This window comes from Cygnus atratus, chromosome 2, assembly GCF_013377495.2.
Source record: "Cygnus atratus isolate AKBS03 ecotype Queensland, Australia chromosome 2, CAtr_DNAZoo_HiC_assembly, whole genome shotgun sequence".
Taxonomy (NCBI): domain Eukaryota; kingdom Metazoa; phylum Chordata; class Aves; order Anseriformes; family Anatidae; genus Cygnus; species Cygnus atratus.
In genome coordinates this window covers 152,371,203-152,395,865 of record NC_066363.1, presented here as the reverse complement: position 1 = coordinate 152,395,865, position 24,663 = coordinate 152,371,203, and the positions used below count along the sequence as shown (strand labels likewise).

The window sequence follows — 24,663 nt, the reverse complement described above, 5'->3', positions numbered from 1 at the left end:
TACAGTGAGTAGAGTGGTGTCTACAAATAATATAGTGCGAAGTGCAAGGACCAAACCAGAAGTGCTGGTATAATTGGAACGGTCTATAGACAGAAAACAAAATTTTGTGTCTGGAAAAGCATACATTTTTCCAACTTTGTCAACTGTCTATATGCAAAAAGATTACCTTTCCTTACAAACCTGTTCTACATATCAAATTGTTAGAGGAACCCCATCCCAGACAAAAAATTCTGCATATACTGGAGAGAATCACGTGAAGTGCAGAACACAGAAATATTTTGTTATTATTAGTCACTTCTATTTACAACTCTCTACTTAACTTCGGTCTCCAACACCTTAGAAGGGTATCTTCCCAAGCACAAAATTCACGTTGAAAATATACCCCCTCAATTTCTTTACCTGAATCATAAAGCCATTTTCTTCATCCAGTTCACAAATGCATCTAACAATTTCATTGAGAGCATCATCTTCATCCTGAGACTCTTCAAAGTTAGTTGAATCAAAATCCTGATTGTATTCATCACCACTAAGCAACAAACTCTCTGTAGAGGAATCATCCAGGAACTCAACATCTGAAAGATCTAGTAAAAAAAAAAAAACAAATGTGAAATTGTGAGTGCAAAAACATGCATTAAAAAAAAAAAACTATTCTTCTATCAATTAAAAGTCTTAACCTGTATATACCAAAAAAGTCACCCTCAAATGCGCTGCTGGTATTTTATGATTTCTTGATGACCTCTGCAAAATGCCTTTAAATGCAATGTGATTGCATCAGAAGCAGAGTAGCAATCTTTAACTAAAGCAAGCACAATGCAGAACAGCTTGAGGAGTGCAAACATTTTGATTTAAATAGATGAAGCATAAATTAGCCATCATATTTATAGCTACAATCAAAAACTTAAGATGGTTAAAAAAATCAAAAATTTTATAGCTAAAATCAGTTTATTTATTTATTATGTTTCCTAAGAAACTAAACCTACGAACTGAAAGTTTCCGCTCAGCCAACCTACTTTCTCCACTCAGGTCAACAGACAAGATAGCTCTTGGATACTGGTATGATGTATTCTTCTCTGAGAACATGCTGCGCAAAGTCAAAGAGCTTCCTGAGGACCGCGTTAATGGAGAAGAGCACCTGTCCAAGAACTCAACAGAACTATCTTCATAATCCGAATAATCTGAAAAGTTAACAACAGGATTAGCTGATGTTACAAAAATTTATGACAAATGAAAAAAAACCATAAGAAAACAACATTATGTTCAGACATAAAGAGCATCAGCACTGAGGTATTAGAATGATAAAACTGAACATGAAATGGCAAATGCTTTTCAAGACAGTTTTTCCAGAAATTTCCAGTAAGAACCATAATGAACCATAATGTATATTTATATATTCTCACTTGCAGACCTCCATCCTGCTCAACCAGAGAGGGGAGCTGGATGAGGCTGTTGGTTGTATGTGTTCGTGTGAACACTCCATGCGCTTGCACCCAGTGGTAATCCATTTTCAGCCTTGCTACCGGTTGGATTTGGGGACAGGGCGCTGCAGCAGCCTTGCCTCTCGCTGGTGGCCAGAAGCAGCATGATCTATTTTTCTCTAACATATAGCCTATTTGCAACAGTCTCAAGGAATGTTGCTTATGTTCTTAATCACAGTGACTGAAGAAAGCAACCAGGTAAGTCCAACGCTAAGTAAGAGTAGCTATCCATCTACTCTTAAAACTTTGAATAGAAATGGTCGTATTTCTGCATCTTCATCATTCTGTAGAAGCACTACTGCTACCACCTGTGTTCTAGCAATGAGTTCCACAATCTGCTGCTCTCCTAAATACTTTCCATTAAGCCACTGTTAATATTTTTTCTCTGTCAAAACCACACTATCACATTTCCTTAAGCATTGCGGAGTCAGGAACAGATATGAAAATATGCAGTCTTCTAACCCCCTCGTTGATTATGTTGTATTGCTATCAACTTCACTGAAACAAGAGGAAGTTACCTACTTTCCACAGGCTTTATATGAATGAGTGTGACTGAAAAGGCATGTAAGTATTTGCAAAAAGACAATAGAAAATGCTGGGTATACAAAAGAAAACAAAAATAAGCAGTCCTGGCTACTTCAGCTATAGGTAGTTATTAAAACATGACAGAATTAATATGCAGTTTTCAATGTGCCATCACTTTCTGTACAGCAGTGTAAGTCATGTATACTAAGAGAAAAAAGGTGTTGTTTTTTTTTTTTTTTTTTAGAAGACCTGCACAATACTCATCTGAAGCATATAACGTGCCCCCACCATCTTCTTCCCCTAAATGCCTCATTTTGACTTGAAAGGAATGGAGCGTGCCTCACACACTTTCATTTCTGCCCATACCATGAAGGTAGGGTAAGCTAGTTCTGGAGAAAGAAAATACTGCTTCTTTTGACGGATCATTTTTCAGTGAGCTTTTTCAGGGTCAGACACTAGAGTAAGAACCTGCCAAAGCATTTTTCTTTTCTCTCAGTGAAAAAATCCAGACATAATGCCTCCGGATTGCTTGAAACAGTTTTTCATAAGATAAATTTGCACAGGAGAAAATGCTGAAGTTCTATTCACACTGCCTTCTGCATCTAGATTTAAGATCGGTTTGTTAGGACACTGGGAGGTACATAGTTTTCTCTTAATATTTACAAACATTGCATATGGCCCCTAAAAGCTGAAACCTAATCACGGTATCTTTGTTAAGCTTCTAAGTATCATGACAAATTAGCCAAAGCAATAATGAGAGAGAAACAAACAAACAAAAACCTTACAATCTCAAGACGGTAAAACAAAAGAACAATACTGGGGACAATGGCTCTGATTTAAATTTGCAAGAGGTACTTTATCTCAATCAGTTTGAATCAATAAGGTTTTCAGAAACCACTGCATGTTGGAGCTGTATGGAACCAAAGAAACACGCATACCCTCAGACAGTGGGAAGCTGAGGAATATCTCAAGCACGGCCCTTTGCAAAACTGCAAAGTATCACATGCTCACAGGAGCAAAATCAGTCTGACCAACTCCTCAAACATTTTATATTGTATACTACCTTTTTTTCTTCTGTTGATTCAACTTAATTCCAGTATTCAACACCAAAAATGTCAGAGGACTGCTCTGCTTACCTTTCTTTGGAAATACGTGAAACAGAAGTTTCGGGGCAATACTATGCAAGAGTTCTTCAGCTACAGAAAATATATTTGTAGTTTTAAACACAGTTCAGATCTGTATCTTCACTTGGTAGCTGACTATTAAACCAGTTGTGTTCCAAAAACCTGTCTAATGCTTCAAGCATTATTTTCCTTACTTTTATGCAAGTTTGCTTTCCAAACACTTTTATACCAACACTCAGTCTGCCATATACTCAAAAGATAGAAGAGCATAAAACATTTTTCTTACTCTTATCAAACTTTATTAAGAGTGCTCCTACGGATATTGACCTATACAAGGTACTGACACATTACTTTTGAGTATCTTCTAAAAATGGAGCCTGTGGAAAGCATTGACTTAATTTGCCATGTTGTAATAGCCACAGATGAAATAGACAGAACTGATAAAGTGTTGGATTTTTTTCCCCCCTTTGACTTTTGCATACCTAGATTTTCCTAGAATCTTTTTGAAAATACTTAGATACTTTTTGAGCGTAGGTAAAGGAATTCCCAATAGTATTCAGGTAAAATAAGCAACCAAAGTTTATAGTTGAAAATTATGTTACTCCAATACCAAGATGGTAAAGTATTTGAAGCCTAGATTACTACAGTTCAAGTACTGCATTACAGTACACGTTTTAGATAAAAAAAACATTTAATCACTCTAGAGACTGGTAAAGCATCTTTTTAGTCTGTGGTCAGAAGCTCCTGTTAATGCCTAAGATTCTTCTACATGCTTTTGGAGAAAAGTTTATGGAAAAATCCATTTAATACGTTTTCAGTTTTCACTTTCTCATATTTCAAGAAATTTAAATCAAAGTTTCAACTGATATCTAGCAAAACCCTCTCAAGGTACATAAAAGTAGAGCCAACTGGATAAGCACAGTAAGTCTACATTTTTGAATAAAGATGTTAAAAAAACACAGAACAGAACAGGAGAGAGAAAAACAAGTAGTTTAAGTCCTGAAACACTTTTTGAGACAAACAGGTATAGAACACAAAAAATAAAGTTTAATCTTTGGCTAGAAGACAGAATGAGCCTGCATTTGCCCGTGCAGTTATTTACGTTGTCATAATTCTGCAAACGAGGCTGCACTGAAATGCAAAAGATTTAATAGGAGATGAAAAGAACCAAAGGAGGGAAAGAAAACAGGAATAAAATACAAGAAGGGAAAGAAATGTGATGAAAGAGACAATACTTGTCAGCAGGATCACTTTTTTTTTTTTTTTAAATAAGAAAAATTGTCCAGTTTTTCCACAAGAATCACACCAAGGACAATTACAGAAGGGATGGTGTCAAAACTTTTAACCTCATGCTTATGGGTGTTTCAAGGAAAACACCCACAGAGGTGTTTTCCTCTCACCCATGAGAGGTTTTCCCTCTCAACCAAGGAGAAAAAAGATGTCTAAAAGATTTGTTTTTTACCACCAAAAAAAATTGTACTTTACAAATGTAGAAACTATTATGGATTCATTATTAAGAACAGACTGCAACAGGCTGAATACTAGAATAACTGCAATGTCCAAACAAGATAAAGATTTTACAGAGCTTCAAATGAAGAGTCTAAAGAGACTAAAAGCAAAAGCATTATAATCTGCATATCCTTTCAAGAATAAAGGTCTATGAAAAGTCTATGCCTATGGCATAGAGACAACAGGCCATAAATACAGAAACGAAGTCATAGACTCATGTCGTTTCAACATTAAGGCCAAAATCTATTAATTGAAATTTATAAATTTTATATTTATATTGTTGAGAAACAAATTTTAATATCTTATCCCCAAAATACGCCAAGTGGTTTGGCTCACTTTCAAAAAATGCAGATTGAACTCACCGTGCTGTTTAGATTTCTTCTTTTTTTTCTTCTTCTTTTTCTGTTTTGATTTATGATCTTTCTCCTTTTTCTCTTTTTTGTCCTTTTCCTTTTCTTTCCTCTTACCTGAAGTAAAAATCGAACATTTCAAAACAGCAGTGCCACTCCAAAATACTTGCTTCATTTGGCTTACCATAAACATGACATTTAAATTCAAGCTAGTCCTATCTCCTAGCAAGATTCACAATTCAATTAATTTCTTGATATGCTGGGTGTGTCTCTTATTAGCTGATGGTAGAACAGTTCAAATAACACAGTCTCTCTCAACAATTTTAAGTATTTCCACATCAGATACCAGAGCAGAAGAAGGTACAACAAAGCACATGAAATAGGTGATGTTATTTAAACGTCTATAACAGCTATTTAACTTACGGTTTACGACAAAAAGGTTTGGGCATGAGAGAAAGCTTTCAGAAGTGCAAGATTCCAAACAAAAAGATAATGTCATCTTAAATTACTTTCTATAAGGGTGAAACACGTTTAAAGGAAATTTCAGTGTCACAAAACTCAGAACTGCTGATGCTGTCAGCACTTTCTATTGCACAGAGGCACCCTCATAGAAAACTGATTCTGACTGAAATTTATGGTATGTTTTTTACGCTGAAGTTCACTCACAAGCACTGTTGACATATGCATGAAGATAACTACTTCATTTTAGAAAAATTCTATCTATCCTATTAATTATCCCCAGAGAAAAGGTATCCCACAGCACTGTCAGGCCATAATTGTTTTATAAGCAACCAGCAGCAAGGTAAGTAATGAGGAAATTGACTTGTTATGGAAAACGTAAGATTTAAATCAGTGTTTAAGGATTATTTCCTAAACATATATTGAGTCTTATCTTCTTGTGGAGTACAAAAGCACAGTTTTTCCCCACCTGGAAAACCCAAGGCAAATTCACATGTGAATTCTTGTCTGTCTATAACCATAATTTTTTTAAACCAGGGAAAACAAAAGTCCCTCTACTTCTGATTTTCTTTCAAGAATTAACAAATGTTTTGTTAGTAACACATTTTTTTTTCCCTCTTCTCAGCAGTCAATACAAGGAAATAAATGCAGTATCGCTAATTCAACTGAAAAAAAAAGTTTTGGCTTGGGCCTCCCACAGGTACTATCCAAATCCTTGTTACAGGAACTTTAATTTTCCTCTTTTACAGTTATACCTTTACTATAAACTTGTCATATATATATAAATGGCTTTTAAGATCTAAACAAAAGAAATTAAGCTGGGCCCTAGAAACGTTTTACACTGTTACACTTATACTTCAGAGACATAAAGCAAAGACTTTTCCTTTTTTCATAAAAATATTACTGCTCTGTACATACCATATGTTGTGGAACTCTTCTCTTCCAGTTTTCCTTTTCTTTCTATTCTCACCGCACCTGCAAGTTTAAGAAGAACATGAGACATTAGTGCGATGTCTGGCTGATGACCCACTTTCTTGTAAAAGTCATTAGACTGTAAACAGCTCTATTGGTATAAAATAAGAAACATACAAGCAATACAATGTTTTTAATGTCACTTTACGGTTACTTTTAGTCTCTAAAGCACTGGAAACAAAAAGCATTGTAGTTTACCAACTTCTGAATGCTTGTCCTTCTCAATCACGTTCTTTAATATTTTCTCCTTCAGACTCTCAAAACATTTCTCCTTTATGGGCACAGAGTACTGTATCTCTGTCCCTTCAGAGCTCACTGATGTGGAAGACCTCTTTTTTTTACTACTCCCTTTGGGTAACTTTAGACTACTGGTTAAAGGCATTTCCAGATGTAAGGCATGTACATGGGACGAGGGTGCTGAAAACAAGAAGACAGATTTACTAGGCATTCGGTAAGGATTGCAGCCAGATCACTGGCTGGGTCAGATCACTGAAACATCATGTATTGGTAATAATATCATCACACTAAACACGTAATTACTGCATATGAATGCCTAGACCATAGTCTTATATACAAGACAATACATGCCACAGGTTTCTTTGTCTACTTTGACACTTGCATTCACTTTTCAACTATTTTTATTGCTTAAAACACACTTTTGCTGCTATTTTTAAGCCTTTTTGTTTCCTTTCATTCCATTGTAATAGAAACCCATGTCAACACTAAGGGTAAAAGTGCTAATATTGTCAACATTATTTAAGTTACTGGTCCATCATGTGAACAGAGAATCTATGTTCTCAAAGATTTTTAGCACTATGCATTTACACTTTGGTTTAATACATTTTTCATTGACTCTAGTAATATTTCAATTATTTAGTCTTTCATGCTTTTGATACATATTTGAATTACATGCAAATTACTATGCTGGAAATCAGAATCATATAATGACAATTCTTATTGCAAGGTTTACTGATTAGTGCAAGATATTTAGGTGGCAGTTTCTTTACCTCTGTAGATGCAAATGAGGAAATAAACTTGGTAAAATAAAGCTCTATAATTAGAATTTCATTGCTGATATTTATAATCCAATAGGACAAAGTAATTTTCAAATAAATCTAAAACAAATGTTAGTTGTAAAGAACATGACTGATATTGCAAAAACCTCTGTATTACTGTGTTCATCAATATCGTGAGTGTTAAATCTCATCTAACCATAATTAGGAAAGCCTAATCTTCATCAGGACACTGAGAATATTTGAGGACAATGCTGTACAAAAACACAGCTCTCCAAAGTCTTAAGGGGCTTAATCTCCCTCCTGCCCCCCCCCCCCCCCCCCAAAAAAAAATCCCGAAGGAGACATGCTAGTAGTCAGGGTGTTAAGCCAGGTTCTGATCTGATACGTTCTCTGAGTTTTCTGCACTGCCTTTTTTTTTTAAAACAAAAACAATATTCAGTAAAAAAAAGCATTTAAACAAACATTGTTAAAAATAACTTAGTAAATTCATCAATTATAATTCTGTGGGAAAAGGTAGTTAACAGCTTGGTGGTGGCTCCAAAAAGCTGCTTTCCAGATCTGGACAAACAAACCCAATTGGTCTTACACTTCACATGAAACTTACTCCAGCTCCTATGCAGCCTCCCCAGGAAAACGGTCAAAATTCCATAGAGTGAGAAAGTTGCAGGAGGAGCAAAAGCAATAGCAAGCAAAATCAGACCACACAGCATTTTTAAATGCCAGATGTTGCCAGCTGTAAGAGGCAAGACTTCACTATGCTATGCAATCTAGCAAGCAGCCAAAAGCAGCTGCTCAATTGCGTGCTGTCTTTGAAGACAAGACATGAGCTGCACGACTACTACCTGAGCCTTTCCAGTAGCTTCAACCGACCATTTCACATGAGACCGTAATCCTTTTTAGCCTGGTCTACCACCTAAGCTTTGTCTTTTTCTATTCCCAAGGCACTTAACTCAGTGGCATACACAAAACACTGTACCAACTACTTCTTCCTTTGGTTTCCTAGTAAGCATTTCTCTCTGTTGCAGGACTGAACTGGTTTGCCACCTGTCACTAGTGAATATATTTTAGCACCTCAGTAAAAGACAGAAGTGGCACTTCCCCACATCATGATGCTATCACCGTCTGGTCTCCTTTCTAAAGGAGACACAAAAGGATCGCCCAAATGAACATAATTTGATTAGGTCACTTATTTTGATGAAAAGTTCAGCTCAGCTCCCTCTGAACAATTTCAAGGGAAAATTTAGTGCCAGATTGTATATTTTGAATAATTTAGTATTTAATTTTCATTATTGAAAAGAAATCCTGATCTCAGAAAATCAAACATGCTCTGATATTACTAGCCACAAATTTTAGTATCTCAATTTTCAGCTCAGACATGTCTGAGAAAGTAGTCAGCTAGTAATTAAATAACTGTTTGAGGGAACATTCACGATGGGCAGAAATCTGCTAGTCACACAAATATCCACCTCGATGACACAGCTCTCTAAACTGCATTTCTATAGTTGCCTGAAAAGCGAAATTACTATTATGCCTGCATACATGGCTACATTATTCTCGTCTTTTACTTATACTAATACTACAGAAATCATTATAGGTTGAGAATTCCTAATTTCCAAATCCTAATGAAATGTTAAAGGTTTGCAAACTCATTTTTAACCATGTATTTATTATGCCTTATAAATAATAAAGACAATCATAGTCTGAAGGGCAAGTAACAAACACAACATGGCAAATACGTATTTATATTTTACAAAGTCCCTGCTGGAGATGTTACCATATATTTTTTAACTGTTATTTTTAATTGCCATTTTATCCCTGTTCAGGAGTCTAGTCAGGCACCTCCCACACAAGTGAAGAGTGGGAGGTCTGCAATTAACAGCAGGGAGAAAGATACTTGGAGATGAGACTCGCCAAACTAATGATTATGTCGTTGCTCCAAGATCACAAAAAGACTGATTTCAGATGAAGAAGAACTGCAAACCACAGCTATTTCTAGTTTGCTTTTCAACACGCCTCCGATGCTACTTCTCCTAGGCTAGCATGGTAAAAGCAGCACAAGCCTCGCTAGCGAGCGCAGGCAGAGAACAGACTGCAGTGGTACAAACGCAGCAGCACACAAGTGCTTAGCGGTCCTGCTTTTGCCAGTCCAGCAAATTAAAATAAATTACACCTATGTGAAGCAACTTATTTTGTTGCATGATATTCCACTACGTGGCTTGTGATGTTTCAACTCTCCTAGAAACAGAAATACCAACATCTGCATTAATGTGCAACTGAAATCATACCATGGCCAGCATAATTCATGGTTCCATCACAGGCAGTTTCATGTTTTGAACTTCCAGTGCATAGGATGCTGAAGCTGGTATCAAACTACACTTTAAATAATACAATAGATAAAACGAAACCCTGCAGAAAACAATCCCTCTGGGAAGGATGAGGATGTAAGTGTTCTTGCCTTCACACAGCTACCCCACAGAACCCCACCCGACAGAACCAGCTGGGAACTTCAGGGCAGCGAAAATGGCAGAAGTCCAAAGTACGGAGCAAAGCTGACTGACAGTGGATATTTGGAATAAAACTAACAGTGCTTGTAACAAGAGGTCTAGATCACTAGGTGCTTCTTAAAAGCAGCATAACCAAGAACACTGGCAAGAGTTTAATTAAAAAGTGACATCTTTTTCTGAAAATCATACATATCTGTACCTTCTTGTTCCTACTGCAGTGCACATATTAATAAAACCATGCAAAAAGTATAGTGATTTTTTTTTGGGGGGGGCGGTGAATTTTTCCAATACAGTTAACCTAATGCTATCCTGAGAGCAAAGTTATCTAGCCTGAGCTACAACAAGGGGTAACAGATAACAACAACATTGTTATATTCATGCTGTTGTATTGATGTAACAATTTTTCTTCAATGTAAAAATTGAAACCCAGATTGCTTTTTTAAATTATGTTTGCTCAGTATGTAATAGGTGAACTAATACAAAGGGCACAGAGGTACAAAAAATATTATAATGAATTTAAAGAAAAGTGTCAACTGTAAAATGATCTGAACTTCATCTAGTCAGAACTGGAATGCCGCAGTGTTTTGCTTCTATACAGACTGACTGTGAATAGAAGGTCTATAAAAGACTAAGACAAAAAAGCGAGTTAGCTACAGTTAGCTAGCAGACTGACAAATGAAAGAAAGGATTCTTAATTGTATGTGCACGCTAGTAGGCAATCACAAGTGGACCCATACGCTATTTTAGCCAGTGCAGTACCTCAGTTCAAAAATTAAATAGCAGCGTATCAGCTACTGAAGAACACAGCACTGTCACGTAACCTAAAGACTGCAGGAATTGATCAGTGCTTTTGCGTTGCCTTTGTGAAATGGCAAGCTCTTCATTTTGAGCAATGACTTCGTGAAGGAATCTACATGTCAATACTATGAGTTTCCACTTCTGTTTCTGTATTTCAGCATCTCTCTTCCCTCCCTATTATTTTTCATAAGGTAATTTTCTTTTTCTTCAGTTTGCTCAACTGATAGCCCTTCAGATTTCTGAAATTCCAAAGTCACAAATTACATTTCTGGGTCTAAACAGTACCTCCTTACAGCTATGCTCAGAAGGGTCAGTTATCATAACAGGCTATTTCAGGCTAAATACTTACCTCCATAATTTCTGAAACTATCTATCGTTATTTACTTCAATGATTACAAAAGACAGCAGGTCCAGCTTAAACACAGTTTGCAAATTCGACACTACTGTCAAAATCTAGAAAACTAAATCTGTCCAGACTGCTTCAATAAAATATAAACAGTAGAAACACCATAAAAGGACAGATTTAAAATAGTTCTTTCATATTAAAAACCAAGAAAAATAGATAATTACAGAATAAATTGGATTTTACACCAGAGTTCTCAAACTGTATAGTCGCAATATATATGGCTAAACAATGCAATACATTAAATTACACTTATGCAGGCAGATGTTCTTGCATTACTCAAATGAACTTTGCTCAGTACTTTGAAGCATTGCCTGGAATGATAAATGAAAGCTTTGGGAAATTTCTCCTTTACATATTAGATTGCTTAAAGGCTACAGGTGCCATAGCTTAAAGAGGTTCATTAGAAATGGAAAAGAAGCGATAAGCAGGGTAGACTATCCACTCTCTTGAAGCAGGAAAGAAATTAGTGTAATCATGTGCTCAAGTAACATGAATTGAGAACCATTCAACAGTGTAAAGTTTAACTTCAGAGGTTTCAAACCCGAACATAAAAGCTACATTTGTTTTCATCTTTCTCTGAAAAGAGAAGGATATTAGAGAAATGGGTTTCACCGAGGCTAGAAGCCCAAGATGAACGCTAAATAAATATGAACTGCTTCTGTCAGCAGTACCTCTAGAATTACCTTCTGTAACTAATCTCCAAAACTTTCTGTAAAAACTCTGAATTCAAGATACTAATTGCTTATGTAAACCTTTCAGCCCACAAAGATTACACTGCTCAAGTGGCTGCTGGCTTGTATACTTTTCAAAGCTTTTAAACATTTGGACAGAATACGAAGTCCATGTGAAAGCTCAAGACAAAGTCCTACTGCATGGAGAAAAGCTCAAAAAAAAATTTGGAAAAAATATAGCTCTGTCTAGAAGACAAAGAGGTAGCTGGGAAATCAATTTCTTGAGAGCTTATGACTTTGAAAATTACGTAGAAATAGGACAAACTGTATCCCTCCAGCACACGTTGCAAGTGCTTCCATTTTCCAACTCTAGACTCTATTAGTACTACCAGAAGCTGTGTCAGGGCATGATTTTCACCAACATAAAGTATATGGACATATCACAAAGTTTTGAGCCATAAACGAAGGTGGCAACACATTAAATGTTATTTCTTTGGTTAGACTCTGCTGTGGCCAAGACTAAGACACTGCTCAATGAATCAACTGGTAGAGGATACTCATTGATGCAGAAGAGAAACAGGGTTTAAAACCAGACTACTCCATTCCCAAGTCAGTCCCATGCTAGTAACAAAATAAACGCCAATCACTAACTATGCACTAAATGATCCAAAAAACATATCAGGAAAAAAAATACCCAGAAGTTAAATTCCTAGTAACTGAAGTGAGTTCTTATAAATGACAAAGATAGTAGTTGGAAGTGGTTGGTTTCTTTTATGATCTTGTATGAGCGGCCAATTATACATCCACCAAAAGCATTTCTCCTACTAGCCAAAGGCATGAGATTAAAAAGACTTTTGCAGAAGTAATTTTCGCAGGAACTCATGATTCTACCACTATACAGTATGTCAAAGGCACACCAAGATTGTCACAGGGTTTAACTTGAGAAATTAAGTAGCATTTTTTTTATAGCTTTAAAGATTTAAAAAGTTTTTAAAGCAGTTCATTAGAAATTCCCGTAGCGCTCATTTTGACAAATTAGTTTAAGAGATTAATAGATTTTGTTGTTTGAAAGAGAGAGAGAGAGAGAGAGAGGAGAGAGAGATAGAGAAGGGATATTTATAATCACCTAATTTAATCTACACAATATTGACCCAAGAATCCTACTCAGCCTTTTCCGCATCGGGTTAAGGAGTTATGCTGGAACTCAGGAAAGCAACCGTCTTACACAGAGTCAATGGGCAGACACCCAAGAAGGGGTGTACATTGAACAAGATGTTTCACTGACCTAGAGTCAGCTACGCTGGCAGCTTAACACGAAGTTATGATTTATTTCTTCTCCTTAAACAAGACAGTTATATTTTTAGAATGGCGTAATTATATGCTTTATGGTCACAATGCCCCTCCCTTATTATTGATCACATTTACCAAGTAAGTTCCCCAAAAGTGCATAATTATTAATTTTTATATAATTTCCCTCCTCTTACTTGATTGATTAGTTTTCGCAGTAAAGTCAATTAGAACATGGTATGATACTCACCCATGTAAGAGGCTTGTGTACGAAAAAAACATATGGATACCTAACACACTGGATGAAAGGACTCATTTTTAGGGTCTGCAAATCACAATGCAATCCCTTCCCCAAATCTCTTAATTGCCTCTGTCCAAGTGATTCGCTTAAACCACAGCGCCCACTAAATTGCTAAAGAGAGAGATGTAGCCCTTCATCCCAGTATTGGGCTCTACAAAGGTGAACCAAATCTATATAAACTTTAGAGGATTTTTCAGAAATATTTTCAATTAATATTTCCTAGCAGGCAAATGACAAAATTTCCACTGCAAACAGAAGCAAAAGTAGAAAAATGCTGACTGCCTCTCAAAACTCTACTATATTTAAAGCTGAAGCCACAACATAAATGAGTATATATTTAGTATATATTAGTATGTTAGTAAACAGCCATATAATATATATATATATATATATTTTTTTTTTTTTTTTTTACCAGTTTTAACAATAGAAAATATTTTAGAAATAAATACTACATCTTATATTCTATACGTCCTCTGTAGGGTTAAATCAGATCCACCTTAAGGCATGTTAGGAAAAAGTGCTAAAGCAGCTCAAAGCTAGTGGAAGACAAAGAATATCCAGACGGATGGACCCCAGGAAGAGCGGTAGGTTTGCAAGCTTGCAGAAAGAAAGTTTATCCCCTCTTTTTGTGTGACTGAATACATGCATGTTTTAATCCTGCAACTATAAACCTAACTGGTTGTACACTGGATCTTTTTACCTGACGCTGTTGTAGCTACTCTTCCATCAGTTACTGCTTTGGAAGAAAGATATGTAATCATCTGAATATCTTCCTTGTCTTTACTGGGGTATTCATTACGGAAAGTGGATTCTGTGGATAATGGTGCTGAAACTTCCGAACTACGGCTTAAATCAAGAGGGAGACAGGGTCCACGCTTCTCAAGTGACATATGAGCAACATCGGGTACTACACAAAAGAAAGAATGTAATATTAAAAAAGGTACAAAGGCCCAACAAACAACAGTTTGGGTTGCAGCGTTACATAACATACGAACAGCATTCAGCTTTAGCGACAATAAGTCAAAACGTCCCATTAGATGAAAACCATGAAAGGTCTAATTTTCATGATTCAATTTCTCTTGGGCAGTTCTTTATTAGATTAAGATACATTACCCTCCAATTTTGATGGCTGTTGGTTTTGAGCACTGATGGAGAACACTTTTCCATCAGTAACTGAAGAGGGAGAAGAAACTTTTTCTACAGAATCATCAGGCAACGAGCAAGTGGCTAAACGTTGTGATCTTCTTCTCCGTTGACTATGTTTGTAGGATCTAGGGGAATTCAGTGGTTGTGATGGACCTAAAAAGAGATCTTTCAATGTTCATGAAGCAGAGAGAGATACGATCATCTTACCGCAGTATTTTAGAGTTCTAAAGATGGGAAGTGCTTTAAATAGCTCTTATCTGCAGAACTGGTAATCACAGCAGGACTGTTAAAAGTAATTAAAAACTGTGACTACCAGAAAAAGTTATGCTTGAGACATGATTCTGCTTTTTGCTTATTCAACATTAATAGGGCATCTGCTTCCCCACTGATAAAGACTATTGTTTTAGGCAAACGGTGTATTTACCATAAGCAACTCCCCCACAGAAACCATGAGAGTAGGCTTATAAAGGAACTGAGCATCAGGATTTTACAGTAAACAGAACAAACGACCACAGTTAAAAGATCTAAAAGTCACGGATACTAGTAACATAAAGCTTAAATAAATAAGCAAAAGCAGAGGTTCATTTTATAACCCCTCTCCTGACCTGATATCAATACCCCAACTATCTTCAAAATGTTCACTGCCAATGCATGGCATAATAAGAAGGCTCAAGAATCTCACAAAAACAAAAACAAACAAAAAAGAATGGGGGGATTGATATAGGATAATATGGGCCTGATTCATTAAAAACAAAAAAACACACTCCCCTAGTAAAAACCTTTACCCTTTAGTAAAGCTTTATAGACATTTGCCTTGGAAAAAACACATTTAAGTCATCATTACACTGTAAATCACTATTCTCTCTTTTTCTTTAACCATTTTTCAAGTAAGGGCTTCACAAATTTAAAAATAAAGACACAGAAGGCAAGACTTAAATTTCTATCAGAGGTGGTAAAGACTTGGAAGCCAAAGATTGAAAGACAACACTAACAAGATCTAAACTTAAGTAACCAACTTTTAAATTGGTTCTTTTTCAAATATAACGCTAAAAACATCCTCAAAGAAAACTACTTACCATCTTGAGGGAAAGAGGGGAAGAAGGGGAAAGACATGTCACAGCAATTCGTGGGGGTAACTAGAGATATAATTTAAACCAATGTTTCCTGAATAAATAAAGATGGCTGAACTTGTACACCTTGCTCTCGCATTCACTTAAAGCTATCTGTGAGAAAAGATTAGAAGAAACCTATCTCGTAAGGGGAAACATCAAATGAAGGTTAAGGAAAACACGATGCAGGTATATGCTTCCATTCTTAAATCACTGTCCTAAAGCAAAAGAGGTACGAAGATTTTGACTTCCTATAACCCACACTTATTTTAACTCTTGGCCTCATCATCTAGTGTTCTCCAGGCAACAAACAGCCTGTTTTACAAGGTCTGACCCTAAGCAATAAAACTGTCTCCAAGAAATTACAGAAATATTTCAACATCCACAAAAATTAGCATATTGAAGGAGGCATCATAAATCTTTCCCTGTTCTGATGAACAGCATTCTAGTACTTTGCAAATCAATGCAACTGATGCATATATATCTCTGAGGCAATGAAAACTGATTTATGTACTTCCCCACCCCAGATCTTGAGCACATCATTTCTTTCATTCTATATTTGGGGGAAACACCACAAAAGGTGAAGAACGTCACCGCCAACAGGCGCAGCACATCAATCTGCCGAAGGCAACATTTCTTAGAGCAGGAAAGATCCCACAACCCAAGTGTACGTCTTTTCTTTTTAATGAATCAGGCCCCTTCAGAAGAGAGGTTTGACTTTTCCTGTATCACTCCTAACACTAATGTGGAGATTTATGCTAGAGGGGAAGTCAGTCAACCATTAAAAGCTGTAACTCATACATAAATGTATTATTTCTTTTAGAGAAATTCATATGCCTTATTATCTAACTTGACTTTTTAAAAATAGTGAGCTACCCCTAACTCTCCCGTTTTGACTTTTTTCCCTATTTTAAAAGCAGATTCATTTTTAAATGCAATATCCATTTACAACCAAAAGTTATTTTCTGTATATCTCTTAAAAGTAATTACGGTATGTTTTTTAAAATGTCTGTGCTCACTAGTTTTATTTATCACAGAAGAAGGAAGCTGAGAGACCAGCGTCAAATCCTCGACTTGTATTAATTCTGGGGAAAGTGGTGATTTAGGGGGCTTTATACACCCAGAAGAATCTCCAGATTCTTGTTTGCATTTCTTGCTGCGAGCCTTTCCTGAAGACAAAGTTGAGGATAACAGTGCAGGTTTCTGAATGTTGGCAGAACTGCTAATATCAGCTTCATTTTTTTTCTGACTTTGTGGTTTAGGTGAAATCTCCTGAATAAATAATAAAAAATTGATACTTTTATTTCAGTTTCTTCACTGTAGTTCTTGTATTCTATTTTGATCGATTTAAAGCAACTTTAGTATTCAAAATACATTTTAAAGAAATGTTATTTTCAGTACAAATGAAAAATATTTAAAATGCATCACATTAAACTTTTATTTTTAAAGGAGCATTATCAATTATTTTCAGTATTCAGGACACCCTCATTCCTTACTATTTGAAATACCTGCAAGAAGACAAAAAGAAAACTATTTCTGTGGATTCTCATTTCAAAATCCAACGTCATTTTAGCTTGTCCCTTTTATCTTCAGTATACTGGGACCATGAAATGCTTTATCACACTAATTTGGAGAATACCTGTCATAAGCTGGAATACATGCACCGGTCTGTGATGGTAAGAGCAAATAATTTAACAGTTCCTTGGGAAAACTTTAAAATAAATTTCATATTGAGAGAAGAATCTGAAAAAGTTGACAATGCTCCTTTAAGGAAACGTCTGAAAACAAGAAAAAGTTTCCAAACACTGAACACACTCTCACACAACCCCTTTCAGTGCTGGGAGTCTGGATTTCACCACATTATATGCTTGTGCAAACACATGAAGAAATCACAACTTCTAGCACCACAGGGTTAAATAGATTGCTAACTGTGGGAGGAAAAAAAAACGAGCAGATAGAGTTAAAACAGTTTTTGAAGAAATATCAATATATGATGCAGCTTTCCAAAATTATTAATTTTCACCCTTAGCACACGTACTTAAGTATTATTTTTAGGCAATTCACATGCATTGACAGACATTAGCATTTTAGATTTTTAGCAGGAAGTACTTTCTGCATTACTGAATAAACTGTGCGTGTTACACAACTTGCCCAATAAAGGCAAATTACAGTATCTGAACATAATTTCTTAAACCTGTCCCCTCTCTCATCCCAGTTACAACACTCAGCACATTATCATCTTATAAAGCCATAATTAGCGAAGTAGAAAGCTATTTCTAGAATGTGCACACCACTTTATCCAAGCTAAAACGAAATGTCACATCTCTGATTATTTGAGGGCTTTGGGTCTGGTTTTTTTTTTTTTTTTTTTTTTAAATAAAAAAAATACTTTCCACTGGAACATGGAGAGTTCCAGTGGAAACAAACATAAGTGCACATTCGATGCATGTAAAAGGGCACCCCTGAATGCTATATCAATAGCTGGCTGCAAGTACCACGTAAAGATCCAGTGCAAAATGTCCCATTCAGCAGAAATCAGTTCTACCTTGAATAACTCCATAATACACATGTATTAAGTGCAGTTTATTCATTTAAATAAAAAACTCCATGAACTGAAGAGTATACCTATGCTGGTTATGAGAGGTATTACCAGAAATTAATTAGAGTCGTAACTTGTAAATAAACAATTTTATTGTTCATCTTCACAGATGTGAAAGACATTAATTACTACAGCATCCATTACTTTCAAATTACAAAGTTATTTAAACAAGATTAAAAAAATTAAATTAATATTTTGATAAGGTGCTCAACCTCTTAACAGGACAAATTAACATTAAAAACCTTAACGAATTAATGTTATTCATCTAAGCAGGTCTTGGTCAAAAGAAAATATAACATGACATACCCTAATACAGTTAAATAAACTACTGTATCTGCAACTAATTGTCTGAGGTTTTGGGTTTAAGACAATTGTAAACTAAAAATATATATATATAAATATAAATAAAATATACTTCCATCAACAAAGTAAGTTTTCGGCTATTGGCCTGAATACTTCTACCATGTTCCGTATTACATTATTAAAAAACCCTACAAGGTATTTTACCCATTCAATTTTATAGCAGTAGCAGACAAAACCTCTAATTAAGGGGTGCCGGCTTTGCTATTGGAAAACCTTTTGGGGAGGTTTATAACTCGGCCATTTTAATTTGGATTTGGGCAAGAACTTAGTAAAAAATAGCTTTAAGCTCAAATTTTCCTCCCCTCATTTGAAAGCTTGTGGGGTTTCTCTTTTTAGTTAGAAGATAAAGCATACGACATTTTGGGATTTTGATGCCTCTTTAAAAGAGCTTAACCAGTATTTCAAAAGAATTATTTTTTTCAGACCATTAGCATGTAAACAATGACAGAGACATCTTTTTTTTTAATATCTAATCAACAAAACAGAAACAGCCGAGTTACTATGTCTAAGAAGTAACAATTTTTTTTATATATATTTATTTTTTTAGTAAATATGCACTGTAGTTTATACTGTTGCATACACAGTCTATGTAAACCACAAAGTCCCATTCATCTTAACGGGATTCTGCATGGTAAGATTTACATTGTAATGATTCTTCCAAAAACAACATGCTGTAAGCCATTTCACAGTTTTTTGCACATTGAAGATATCACACACAGTAGCAGTAAAACCATAGCATATTTAATATGCAAAAATTTGAGAAATGGAATGTCATGTCAATACACTGTAAACCTTTCTGCAAAATATCAGTCAATGCATTGGCACCGTAGTGGCTCATACAGCCGTTACGGTGACAGCATTAAAAACAGAAAATCATGTTCCATTGACAAAACTCGCATCCAATGCAGCATCAATGGAAAAACCACAGCAATGCAATTATGTTATCAGCTCTAGAGAACCAGTACAACCAAAATATCAAATAAATTTTGGGGTAGGGACTATTCAGAGTGTGCCGGGGCTTAAGAACAGAAGTGCTCTTTTAAGAAGTGCGGGCAGCAAGGCTATTTTATTCAAATGCTACTTCTAAAGAAAAATGAATACAAAAAAGTTGTATTAAAACTACATTAAGGCTCTGATTTAAAACCTTTGGAAAGCAAAGGTGTCCTGAATCAATACTACCGTTCATCCTTAGCTTGCTTTACCATGCTTAGGCATTCAGCCCTTTTAATGTGCAAGACAATGCACAACTCAGAGTCAAGCAATGCCTGAACAAAATGGAATAAGCCAAAGATAAAATGGCAGCTTTCAGGTCCTGCAAATATGCAGGTTTAAAAATCAGACCCTTAACATTATTTAAAATGTTTCTTTTTTGTATTTATTAAAATACACACCCTTGCAAAATGTATGGCTCATTGAGCAGTTCATAAAACACGTACAAGCCTACAACGCCAAATTCTTACAATATAAAATAAGCTTCTTATAAAAGAAGTTCTACTTGATGTCAAAAACCCTGTTTCAAACACAAATTAAATTTGTGTAAGGGCCTTCTCCTAAGCTAGTCATGGTTCCAGCTACAAATCTGGACCTTGGGATGCTGGCCTCCTAGCATTTGCTGCATGGAGGCTCCACTTATTTTTGTTGCAGAAAACTAACAGAATCTCATTACTAAAATTCAGATTAACGCTGCATTTTGAGACAATTAAATTCCATACTTCTGGCTCTGCCAGAAATGTAAACATAAGGTCAATTTTCAGTTCCCTATTATATCTGAAGGGGAAATTTTAATGTTGCAGGTACTATATCTCCATGGCACACTCCAGTGGGAACCTCGCAAAAGAATCAAACTCTACCATTTCATACCTGCTCCAGGACTGGAGCTGTTTCTTTGTTGCCTTCCTTTTTTTCAGCACCATCTGCAACAACGGCTTTGGATGCCAATAAACCTTCGGAGAAAAATTGCAGAAATGTTTCGTTAGAAACTTGCAATAAGGATTTGTGGAAAACAGAGCACAATTATGAGACAAGAAATATGGTCTGCTTGTTTCTACAACATAATTCTCCCTGAAACAGCTCAACACAAAGCTAAACACTTTAATTAGAAGAAACCAGGTTGCTAACATGATGAAGTGTTTCTCTGGCACTTCCACAAGCAAGATGAAAAGCAATCAATTGTAAAAATAACGTCTTACCATCCACTTAAAGCCCAAGTGCTTGAGCTTTAAAACGAAGGCTATGTTACTTAAACTTTGAAAGATGAAAATAATTTATAATCTTCTTCTACCTCTCCCTTTTCCAGTCTTTAAGAAATTCCCATCAGAATTTGTACTATGTCTACTTAACTCTATTAAATACATGCAAACCTTGCTTAGAATAGAACAAGGGATTCAGTTTCCAAATTAATATTCTTGGCAGTAGAGCTCTCAAGTTACCTCAGTAACAAAAACCATATTGGGAGCAAATATATCAGCATACAATTATTTCCTTAATGAATTCCTATTCAGTATCACTACTACTGATAAAAGGGAAGTTAACATCAATATGAGAATAATTCTTAGAAATAAAAAAACTGTTTGTTGGCTACATAGAATATCCCGAGTTGGAAGGGACCCATAAGGATCATCGAGTCCAACTCCTGGCACCACACAGGTCTACCCAAAAATTCAGACCATATGACCGAGAGCAGAGTCCAAACGCTTCTTAACTCCAACAGGCTTGGTGCTGTGACTACGTCCCTGGGGAGCCTGTCCCAGTGTACAACCACCCTCTCCGCTAAGAACCTCTTCCTGAGGTCTAGCCTAAACCTCCCCTGCCTCAGCTTGACACCATTCCCTCGGGTCCTATCGCTGGTCACTGAAGAGACTAGATCAGCACCTGCCCCTTCACTCCCCCTCGTGAGGAAGCTGTAGGCCACGATGAGGCCTCCCCTCAGCCTCCTCTTTTTCAGGCTGAACAGGCCAAGTGATCTCAGACGCTCCTCATACGTCTTCCCCTCTAGGTCCTTCACCATCTTTGTAGCCCTACATGTGCAGGGGTAGCTAGTTCTACTTCACACACTAACTTCAACTATTTGACTATAAGTGAAAAATTCTATGTCATAAGACAAAGCAGAACTGATAATTATCTGAAAAATAAAAATATAAACTGAAGTTGCCATTATAATCCCTGGGAACATCAGTATCGGGGGGTGGAGGGTTTAAGTCCTCAAACTTGAGCTGAAAGATTCTAAGGGAGAGAAGGAAGAAATTCTGTTGCGTTCCATGAAAAATTAGATATGCCCAAAATTAATTTACAAAATACAATGGCCAGGAAATTACACATTAGTGAAGCCAGGGTTCTCAGGAAATGTGTATGACACTGAAATGTGTTAGCTCTCTACTGAAATGCCACGCTGTTTTCTATGGGCATGTGTGTTTGTTTTTTTCCAGTGTTCCACAAGAATACTAGGCACTTTTTTTCATTTATTTTTTACATTCCATTAAGTCATGCTTCAATGTACTGGAAAGCAGTGACGTTTTAAGTAAACTTTTCAGAACACCATGCGTATAATAAGGGACGAAAACTAATTGACTTTACAGCTAAATAAGTTAACTGCAAAGTAGAAACGTTTTAGCCCCATTATATTAATGCAAACATTATCAGTTAAGATTTGACATCAGGCCTCATAAAAGCTTCATAACCTTTGCAAAAAAAAAAAAGGAAAAAGATCATTACCCTGCATGTCATACTACACACATCCTAAACCATTTATAATTAGTTCCCTTTCATAAGGCCTTTTTTGATTTCTGTCTGCCTTAACAAAAATCCCCAAAGTATAAAAAAAAGTAATTTTAATAAAACAACTATTGCTTAATTCTTTTAAAAGTCTTCTTAGATGAATCAAAATACCGTCCGTATCAATGTAAATCTGAAGACAGCTTCCTGTCTGACAGTGCTTAAATGTGTCAAAAGCAAAAATGACTCATGTACATTATGGGATCATTTTTTTTCTAGCTAGATGCTCAGTGGTCAGCAAGTAAAACCATGAAACCAACTTCAATTGTCAGATTTGTGAATATATTTCCCTTATTTCCTTCTTCTCTACCCCTTTAGGCATCTCTCTAACCAGTCACCAGGCCAGTACAATGACAAAACAACTCCACAAGCTTCTAGAGCAGCAGAACTAACTGCAAGTTCACTGTCTCTGGTCAGTAACATGTACAAAAAAAAAGCATGAGGTGGCAGAAGTGTTTTGTTCTCACTGCAGATGTTCTTTTAGGTATCAGTACAGTAGCAGGAGAGGTGGAAGCAGGCACTCCATAGGCAAAAACTAATTAGAGAAGACATTAATACATGCTTAGCAGAAGATATCCTTCACCTTTGGGAAATGTAATTTCCCTTAGTAGCGAAAGAAAAAGAAGCACAGGGAACAATTTTATTTTGTTAAACAGTGAACAAAGAACACCAGAAACCGATGCAGCCCTTGGGGCAGACAGAGAGAACCTCCTGCAACAAATACTGACTGCTGAGTTTAAATTTAAATTCAGAAAAACAGTTCCCTTCAAGCAGCTGGTTACAGCCACCTCATTTGCTCTATGTTCCCAATGCAGTCACATAAGCCACTGCGTAAGGAATGTTTTCCTAACAGCTACAGAGTTTTATTATTCTTTTGTAGCCACTTTGAGAGGTATGCCTGCGTAACACAGAACCTTCCTTCAAATCATACACTAAAGCTCATCCTAGAGACAAATGACTATATACAGATATTCAAGCACAGAAAATAAGCAGGTAGACAAGAGAAAATTTAGTCAGCAATAGTTACAACTTCAAAATACTCCATTATAAGCAACAGTAAAAAAAAAAACACTACTGTATGAGCTGCAGAAGTGCGTTAATTAGAAAACAGTTAACAGAATAACTACCAAGCATGACAAATTTCATCTTATAATTAAAGAATAAGTTCACTTCCATAGAATGGGAACATTCTCAACTAGAAGAGTACACTTTCACGGCAAACAAACAGGAACTGCTTTGAAACTAATGAAGTCCATGGCAGCAAGGTATACTCTGATTATTAAGTTCAGTCTGTATGAGAGTCCATTGAATTACAATTTTCCCTTACAATGTTTCCTTAGGAAAGGGAAACCTTCCACTGGCACAGAAAAATATCATTTCTAGAGCTGCAGAAGTTTCAGCTGTTTTTGGTATCTTCTGCTACTAATGTTTCAAAGGCTATGGAAAGGAAATTATCAGGGCTGTGTATTCTGTATATCCCTCTATAGAGAGAGAGAGGGAGAGATAAATGTAATATACCATTAGTACATAACTTGTCTCCTACTGCTCATTGGGCAGCAATTAAATTGGGGCTTGATTCAGTGTGTACACAGTATGGGCAAAGGGAGAGCAGAAATGTGGCTGATCAGGTCAAGCATCCATTAACTAAACTCAGTACTAAATAAGAGCTTTTCCAGAAAAGGGAGTTCTGGAGGCTATGATTTTTTTATTTTTTTTTTTTTTTTGAAGACCAATTCCTTTACGTGGTTCCATACTGGGCCATTTAAATTTATTTACTCCCTTTAGCTTTAAATAGTGATTGAAAGACACTGAAATAGAACCATACTCATAAGGAAACTGACTAAACATCCTCAGCAGCCGATCTGTGGAAAGGTTGCAACAGCCAAAACAAGTCAGGAAAAAAAATGAAACCCTCATCGGGTTAGTAAACCAGGTTAATTTTGCCTTATTCTTTAAATACAACTTTTTACATAAATGACCTTGCACAAACTACTAACAAATAAAAAACACACCTCACCTGTAGTGTAGAACAGTTTGTCAGACTTCGCACAAAATGCTATTTACTCAAAAACTGGAATGCATTTCTATCCCTACCATCTTCCAAGGGGCACTCTCTTAAGATGGGCATCACAAATTTTTCACCTAGTTTTTTGAATGTATTATGATACTTTCCCAGCCCAGGCACAACGATATTGCCTCATTCTAAATACCGACAGAATCAATACTGGAAATACACTTTGCTTATGAGAGGCCTAGGGAATGAGGGTACACAAGTTGA

At 36.1% G+C, this 24,663-nt stretch overlaps 1 protein-coding gene across 1 annotated transcript in view; it reads right to left on the bottom strand.

Annotated features, from left to right (window-relative positions):
- The window catches only part of PHF20L1 (PHD finger protein 20 like 1), a 58,008-nt gene that overhangs the window by 13,767 nt on the left and 19,578 nt on the right, over nucleotides 1–24,663 (bottom strand). The window contains 9 exon segments of the mRNA XM_050708568.1: nucleotides 400–581; nucleotides 1,011–1,175; nucleotides 4,996–5,100; nucleotides 6,361–6,417; nucleotides 6,613–6,831; nucleotides 14,098–14,304; nucleotides 14,511–14,696; nucleotides 16,672–16,924; nucleotides 20,475–20,557. Coding sequence (XP_050564525.1) covers nucleotides 400–581; nucleotides 1,011–1,175; nucleotides 4,996–5,100; nucleotides 6,361–6,417; nucleotides 6,613–6,831; nucleotides 14,098–14,304; nucleotides 14,511–14,696; nucleotides 16,672–16,924; nucleotides 20,475–20,557 — 1,457 coding nt within the window.